Source organism: Panthera tigris, chromosome B1, assembly GCF_018350195.1.
Source record: "Panthera tigris isolate Pti1 chromosome B1, P.tigris_Pti1_mat1.1, whole genome shotgun sequence".
NCBI lineage: Eukaryota > Metazoa > Chordata > Mammalia > Carnivora > Felidae > Panthera > Panthera tigris.
The window spans coordinates 14,722,834-14,731,636 of record NC_056663.1 but is presented as its reverse complement, the minus strand read 5'-3'; the positions used below and the strand labels follow the sequence as shown (position 1 = coordinate 14,731,636).

The window sequence follows — 8,803 nt, the reverse complement described above, 5'->3', positions numbered from 1 at the left end:
AATGTCATAAAGCCATCACACCAGCCTGACATTCCGGTCCTCCAGGTCCTCCAGCTTTTCATTTACATGATTACTTCATAAGAATAGGGCCAAAAGGAGGAGGGCAAACCAAAACAAAAACCAAAGCTCTTGCATAACATTAGAGATTCCGTGAAGGCACCAACTTACCACTCTGAATATTATAAAGAGAGAATTAAGTTATTAAAAATTCTCTCTTACGTTTTAGGGTAATTAAAAAGACTTAGTCGATGTGGGGAAAAAATACAGAATAATTCCAGCCAGCAGGAATAAAATGTAGGATAGCATTTAAAATTTTCCTCCTGCAACTTCTGGTTCAGATAATTGCCATTGATGGATGTTTCGCTGACAGCGTGTACTCAAAGTTTGAGGCTGTCATCCTCTAAGCCCACTGATCAATCTCAGCATCACCAAAAGTGAGGCAACCGGACATGGTGGCAATAGGATGTGCAGCATATCATCTGAGATATTCTTACAAAAAAAGGGAGGGGGGTGGGAAGCAAGGCAGGAAGGGACTCAGGCAAGCTTTGGACTCTAACCCTCAGACCACAGGAAATACAGGAGATAGAGCAACAGGTTAAATGACACCCTGGGGAAGCAATCAGCCAACACCAAAAGGTGAAATATTTTCTAAGCCAACCGACCCCATTTCTTCAACACCTCCCTTTGACGTAAGGGATAAAAAGGGGGTGCTGTTCTATGTTATATGACACTGAACAAAAACAAAACAAAACAAAAAACAAGACTTAAGAAACGTAATATAATGAAAGACCTTGTTAGGATACTGGTGAAACTATAGAAAGACTACTCGATCAATCCTTGTTAGGATCCAAACCAGCTATAAAAAGACTACTTGGTCAATCAGGGAAAACTGAATACACATTGTGTATTAGACAATCTCAGGGAATTATTGGTAATTTTTTAGAGTAATGATGCATTGTGGTTTTATTTTTAAAAGGCCTATTATGGGTGAAATTAAGAGGCTGAGGCTAAATAGTACATGGCAAAGTACTGATAGCTGCTGAAGATGAGCACAAGCATGGAAGTGTGTTACAGTGTCTACTTTCGTGTATGTTTGGAAATTCTTACGATAAAAAAAAAAAGGAAATACAGGGATAGCCATCAGAAGTGGAGAAAATAGTGTCCACGTGGTCTGAGTACCTGCTGGTCATCAACACCTCTGATAGATGAGCTATCACAGAGCTCCTCCTGTCTTGTCTTTAAATAATTCCGTATTTCATCTTGAACATAGAGCTGTTTATTTCTTCCAGTTAAATTTGGCATTTCAGATTCAGTCCTTTGCAGAGACAACGGTTGTTGATGATCATCCAAGGGCAAACATTTCTCAAACTACAGGTCTTCAATCTGATGAGCGTGACAAAGCCAAAAAAGACCAGCGTCATCCCCAAATCCTTGAATTTCAACAGAAAAAGCCCCGCTCTCCAGTAGCAGTGGTGGTGACGGTGACAAAGCTTCATTCTTTCAGTTTTAAGTGAGTTTCGTGGCCCTTCTTTCTCTTATCACTGAGTATGAACCCCCTGGATAGGAAAACAGCACTAACTTACCTGATAGCCAACAAGTCTATGCTAAAAGCACCTGGCACGCCATCATGCTGGCAGGAATGGGTGCCAGCCAGCACATCCTTCATCCCCTGGAAGGCTCTCTATGGATTTGTCGATTTTACAAACTTTTATATGTCCTCCCAAACCCACTCGCACATTATCTGTACAAGGGTAATGGAAATGCATTCCCATACAAGAAAGACACAATGATTTTCTTGCAAATATGAAAACAAAGCTGATGTTGCTCATGGAGGAAGCCCTTGCCTCACCGAAGCTTCCTCATTCCTGCCCTGTGCTCACCTCCACTGTGGCTCCCTTCTACCTTGTATTTTTATTCTTTCCTTAATCGTGGATATTTTCAGACACATCCCAAAATAGAATGAGATGAACCCCCAGGCACCCTTTGGCCCACCGTTAACAATTATCAGAACTCTTCAAAATCTTATCCATTCCTTTCAGACCAGTTTCTTTTAATTTTCTTCCCCCCCCCCCCCCCCCGGGAGCATTTTAAAACAAATGGCAGCCATCCCAGTAGTTTCCCAGTCTCCTCCCCACTTCTGCATTTTTCACCTCGTAGTGGAATTTGTGTGCATGACATTTTCCCCTGTTGCTCTTCAGGAGGAGGGGGTCCTTTATGGCTTTGGCAGCGGCACGGAAACTGGCCCACGGTAGGTGCTCAGGAAACACTTGGAATTGAACGTGCGATTAAGGGCAGCAGCTTTATTGCCGGAGACTTAAGAATTCAGAACACAGGTCTTCGCTCACAGAATGCACGACGCCTCGGTCATCAAAAACACACTCATCCAAACACTCAGTATTTAGGACTCGGCACCAGCAGCCTCAGGACAGTGGGCGTGTGGGGCGCCTGGACTTGAATCCCTGCCCTTGGCTGCTTGCGGTGGATGTCACTGGCAACGACAGATGGTGGGTTCCAAAGATGGCTGCAGAATCTCCTGTCCCCCACGTTTCCCCCTCCAGAGGTGGAGTTTATGTTCCCTCCTCTTGAACCCGGGTGGGCCGGTGGCCGCAGTGGAAGTGATGTCGTGTGGTATCCAAGGTGAGGTCACAAAAGGCGATGCGGTTTCCTAGGGCACACGCGCTGGAGCTCCGCGCGGTCCTGCAAACCGTCCGTGGCCTGCAGACCACTGGGAAGGCCGAGACTCAATGAGCACAGATTCCTGGCCGGGCCCGGGCCACTTCAGAATCCTGTCCCATTCGCTGCCGTTCTAACTCCAGTTACTGTGGGGCCACGACGGCCTTACAGTGGGAACTGCACAGCCCGCCCCTCCTGAATTCCTCACCCCCTGCAACCATGAAAGATAATCACTGTTGTTTGAAACCAGTAGAGGCGCCCGGGGGGCTCGACTGGTTGAGTGTCCCACTTCGGCTCAGGTAATGATCTCACAGTTGACGAGTTCGAGCCCCGCGTCGGGCTCTGTACTGACAGCTCGGAGCCTGAAGCCTGCTTCAGATTCTGTGTTTCCCTCTCTCTCTGCCCCTCCCCTGCTCGTGGGTTCACTCTCCTCTCTCTCTCAAAAATAAACAAAAAAATAACAAAAATTAGGCTTTAAAAACACAAAAACAAAAAAAACCATTAACTATTGCAGTGGCCTGTTTTGAAGAGAAAACCAGACCACCGGTCTCTATGCCTCAGTTTCCACTTCTCCAAAACGTTTCCTACACAGTATATCAGGAGTTTTAACTGAGGTAAGAACATCACTGGCACATTATAGCACTCAAAAGATGTTGGCGATCATCATTTGGGAAACATACATCGTTTAGAAATCTTGACCAACCTAATAAAGATAGTATTCGCAAGTTTCCATTTGCCATGCCTGCTGATACCTTTGCTAATACCTTTTGAATAAGGCTTGTTACTACATAATGAAAAATCAACTTCAAGGTTGCTAGGAGTTCCTTCGGTAATCGAAGAGAAAACAGAATTTTTTAAAAGATGCTATGACTGTGCTTCCGCTTCCCTGTGTGGGAAAACATGCTTGAGAAAGCAGAAACAGTAAGCTGAGGGGAAGAGAAAGTTTCTCACAATCACGATCTTTGAAGAAAACCTAAAAACACGGGATTTTGTACTCCCGTAGCGAATTTTATGGAGCTCTTTAGTACGTGTGTCTGAGAATGGCAGTGTCTGCTAAAGTAAAAGGAAGATATTTTTTGGAGCTCACCAAAGGACAGCATGAGTATCACTTGTTAAAAATATTTCCAAACAAATCCGTATGTGTAAAAAAAAAAAAAAAAAGGTATTTGAAATGCTAGGATAATAAAATAAAATGTAAGCTTGTTTTCTTATAGATCTTCATGCACAGGATCAATGATTTTTTTACTTAGCATCCATTCATAACACTTTAGTTGGAGAGGACTTACGGCCTGAAAAAAAGAGAGGGGAACAGGAGCGAGTACACATCGCCATCTGGTGTCACGTAGTCATTTAACAACCTCTAATCACCAATGTTGCACATACCTGCTTCTTGAAGATTATAGTCACTACTATTTATTCACTGTACCATTAAGTAATACAACTCCTCTCTAAGTAGTTTCTACTCTAGGAGTTGGGACACTTCAGGTGCCTTTTCTGGGGTTTTAGCTCAAGAGGGGGAGCTTCAGAAAGGTATTACCTGGGACCGCAGGAGCCCACACCATTGAAAGGGTGAGCCTGGCTTTTCCACTTACAAGTGGCCCTTCTCTCATTACAGTGCCAATGTAGAAATCACAACTCAGAATTCTTAACAGCTATTATTAGGGACAGTATCTCGACTGGAAGACATTTTATATTTGGGATGGAGATATAACCTGGGCCATGAAAGACATGACTGAATTAAAACTAAAGAATCCCTCCTTCAAGTAACATGAAAAACAGATTTTTAAAAATCTACTCTAAGAGTCAAGCTCCATAAAATCATTTAAGGAATTTGAGGATAAGGAACCTAAGATTTTCTGAGGAAAACTGAGTTTAAATTGCAAACTGAACTTTTAGGATCATAAAATACAGGTTTAGGCAAATTGAGAATTGAAAGGGGCGCCTGGGTGACTCAGTCAGTTAAGCGTCCAACTTCGGCTCAGGTCATGATCTCATGGTTCGTGAGTTCAGGCCCCACATCTGGTTCTGTACTGACAGCTCAGAGCCTGGAGCCTGCTTTGGATTCTGTGTCTCCCTCTTTCTCTGCCCCTCCCCTGCTTGTGCTCTGTCTGTCTCTCAAAAATAAATAAAAACATTAAAACAAATTTTTTTAATAAAAAAAATTTGAATTTTTCCTCCCCAAGACATTATCATCCTCATCTTCCTCGTGACATTTGACACTGATCATCTCATCTCTAGTAGTGCTCACCATAATGACATAGGAGTCAATGGGGCACCCGGGTGGCTGAGTCGGTTGAGCGTCCAACTTTGGCTCAGGTCATGATCTTGCGGTCTGTGAGTTCGAGCCCCGCGTTGGGCTCTGTGCTGACAGCTCAGAGCCTGGAGCCTGCTCCGGACTCTGTGTCTCCCTCTTTCTCTCTCCCCTCCCCCGTTCATGCTCTGTCTCTCTCTGTCTCAAAAATAAACATTAAAAAATTTAAAAAAAAAAGGAGTCAAAGTTCCATGGATACCTCCCCCAAAATATAATTCTTTAATTAAAAATGTATACCCCTGAATTGGTGGAGAGCAATACTGAGAACCAAACGGTACCCAGTAAAAAACAGAAAGTAAGAGATTTCCACGCACACAGATGATTGTGGCTGATGGCACGGAGGCAGGAAGGGAAAGACCGTGAGGTCCCCTTTGACCCTTGTAACCTGAGTTAATCAGCAGCTCTGGAAACACGGCGACAGTTTTGATTCTGGGGCCCGGGGAAGCTGCTGATCTCATGTATTTTTGAGTAGAAAATAAGAAAACAGGAGCACTCCTGGTCTGGGAGAACTCCTGGCTGGGGAAGGGTTACTGTATTGCCAGCTCCAAGGAAGATGAGGGGAGGCGCGGGGCTGTGCATCTGGTGCGTTTGCAGGAGCACAGAGTTGCACACATCACGCTCACAACAACGTTAACCGTTTTTACGGGAGTGCCGGTGATTCATTTGTTCTAACACCTACTTCGTGTTTGACGACAGCAGTGTTAACACGTGAGATCTTTATTACATAAGCTCTGCATCAGACCATCTTCAAATTCAAAGGAACCTGTGAATGGTTCAAGCTGCAGGTTATGTCCCATCAGTGGGTCATGAAGTACAGGATATATAATACAAGAGTATATAGAATATATTGTTCCATGGCGTTTTTGCTCACGGTTTTAGACCCTTACATATGTTATATATATGTACACACATATATGCTCATGTATGTAGAACTGAACGACATAAACATCAACAAATTCTGATAACATGAACCCTCCAGGAGGTGCATGAATATCATTTTCAGTCTTCTAATAATAATAATAATAATAATAACGATAATAATATGATAGATGTCACTGGTTGAGCACTCCTGTGCGTCAGCTACCGTTTCCAAGCTCTTCTCATGCAGTAATTGTTACTCTCCTCCTAAGCGTAGGAGATCAGTACTACCACCGCCTACATCTTACAGATAAGAACACCAAAACACACAGAGGGTAAGTAACTTGGAACAGACCTCACAAGCAAGCAGCAGAACCAGGATCTGACCCCAGACAACCTGACTGTGGAGACGAGCTCCCCGTGGCCTCTATCTGAAAAGCCAAGACCGCAGGGAACTCACGTCCTCCTAAGACCACCAATCCCACTGTCCGGTCTCCTGGAAGGTTAGCAGAGTCAGTTCGGGAACGCAGAGCTCCTAATTTCCAATCCTACGCTCTCCCTAGACCTCAGGCAGCAGTATTCTTAGTAAAAGATGCTTTGTGAAGTTGAAACCAAACAGGCTCAAAATAAATAAAAGATACAGACGAGCATACTTGAAAGAGAAGAGAACATATTTATTTACATCACTACTTCCTTTTTACAACTCCTACACTTTTAAATAATAAAATTTTCCAGGAAATCTGGTAAGTTTTAAATTAAGATATTTTAGCAGAAGAAAATTTCCACAATATGATTTTTATTTACATGAATTTCCAAGAGTTTTAAATTGTTCCTTTTGAAACGGCCCAATATAACTAAAGCTCTCATTTAGACCTTGCATCTTTTTCAAAAACTGTTAGCTTAAGAAATTCAGCTTATAATCACATCCTTATAGTTTAGATCCTGACAGACAAAAATCTTGTTAACACACTTACAAATACAAACCTGTTTCATAACTGATCCACATTTGGGCTACAAGCTCAACCTATTTCACATGTTTTGGTGCCAAGCAAAGATTTTTTTTTTTTAGACAGCTTTTAAATTGCTCTGATTAAAACTTTCTGGAAGTTTTCTGGATCAGTCATACAGCTGCTTATGAGTTTGTATGTATGTATTCTCAGCACACATCCAGTCGGTGAGGATGGGCTTATGTCCGGTTCAGTCAACTCTAAAAGTGACTCACGGGGATTCAGAACTTCGCTGGGGCAGATACTAGGGCATTTTCCTCTCCTTGGCCACTCGTATTTGGGATGCTTACGTTTCCTCCAATATTGCACATGCAAATCACTTACTTTTAGGAGAACTTACTATTCATAAAATGGCTTCTAACAATAGCAATGGTCTGACATCCTTCCATGTCACACTGAGAGATTTCAAATATTTATTAGCGAAACTAGAAGAGAGGATAGATTTTCCTAATATTTTAAGCATGAGTTCCTCCGAATAGTTGGTACAACATCCATCAAAAAATAGAAAAGATTAACTTTTACCATGATCAAAGATATAGTTCACAATGAAAACCATACAGTTCTGGACACCTTCTCTGTAAGAACGGCCGACGGCCAGTCTTGAGCATCATGCCGCGGCAATAGAGGCATCATCCATGAGTCGACCCTGTGGCTTGAAAGTGGGAGAACAAAACAGGTTTACAACATAGTAACAACAAAAGCTCTATGAATTGAAAAGATTCTGAAATTCTTGGAACGGTGTCCCAAAAACAGAATGAAGTGTACAAGTATCAGAATCACATTGCTTTTCTCCTTCTCCCACCCCAGTCTCTCTGCACTTGAACCTGGGGATGGCAGACTGCAGGCCTAGGTGCTCCCCCCTCGTTCCCTCTGACACCACAGACGTCACCCGCTGGCCACACACGTCCACCTGCCAAATCCGCCGCAGGCACTGTTTCTCTTCACCTTGTTTTCTAGCAGCTACTCTATCACCGGGAGCGGGTGAAAGGGAACCTAGTTACCATTCCCGCTTAAGTGGTAGCTTTATTCTCTCTTGCTCAGGGCCCTCCTGCACCTCAGGCTTTACACAGGCGACAAACCTGAGCTGATAGACAAGTTCTTGGGGATTCAAGGTCTCCCAGTCTCCTGTTTGAGAAAGAGCAATCCGCGATGAACTACGGTGTCTAACAATGAATAGTGCAAGGATAGAAGCAGTAGATGAAAACAAAAATTTCCCCTTCCTCAAGGTCACTGGAAAAACTTAAACCATCACATGAGCAGAGTAAAGGCTAAGCAGGAAGAAAAGGTACTGTAGCTGTACTTAGGGTATCAAACTTCTGACAGGTTAGCAACACCTCAGGGTGTCATCAAGTAACTGACAAAATGAAACTTTTTTTTTTTTAATTTTTTTTTTTTTTTAACGTTTATTTATTTTTGAGACAGAGAGAGACAGAGCATGAGCAGGGTAGGGTCAGAGAGAGGGAGACACAGAATCTGAAACAGGCTCCAGGCTCTGAGCTGTCAGCACAGAGCCCGACGCGGGGCTCGAACTCACGGACCGTGAGATCATGACTTGAGCCGAAGTCAGCTGCTTAACCGACTGAGCCACCCAGGCACCCCGCAACTTTTTTTTTTTAAAAATGCTTATTTGTTTTGAGAGAGAGAGAGAGAGAGAGAGAGAGAGAGAGAGAGAGAGAGAGAGAGAATGAGCAGACTCCACACTGTCAGCACAGAGCTTAACTTGGGGCTTGAACTCACAAACTGTGAGATCGTGACCTGAGCCAAAATCGAGAGTCAGACGCTTAACCGACTGAGCCACCCAGGTGCCCCCAAAATGAAATTCTTGCCAATAATTTGATCAAGCAGATGTATGTCAGCAGACCTTTGTGGTAACGCACGAGAGATGGCATTCAAGACGTGAAACAGAACAGTGTGATAACGTCATCACCAAAAGCCATTTACTATGCTTTATGCA

At 43.4% G+C, this 8,803-nt stretch overlaps 1 protein-coding gene across 3 annotated transcripts in view; it reads right to left on the bottom strand.

Moving 5' to 3' along the window:
• Nucleotides 1-6,495: 6,495 nt before the first annotated feature.
• Nucleotides 6,496-8,803, bottom strand: part of TRAPPC11 (trafficking protein particle complex subunit 11) — a 48,362-nt gene continuing 46,054 nt past the window's right edge. For all 3 annotated transcript variants that reach the window (XM_042982942.1, XM_042982941.1, XM_042982943.1), the window contains exon 30: nt 6,496-7,501. In XM_042982942.1, coding sequence (XP_042838876.1) covers nt 7,457-7,501 — 45 coding nt within the window. In that variant the 3' untranslated portion in view covers nt 6,496-7,456. The remainder of the gene's footprint in view (nt 7,502-8,803) is intronic.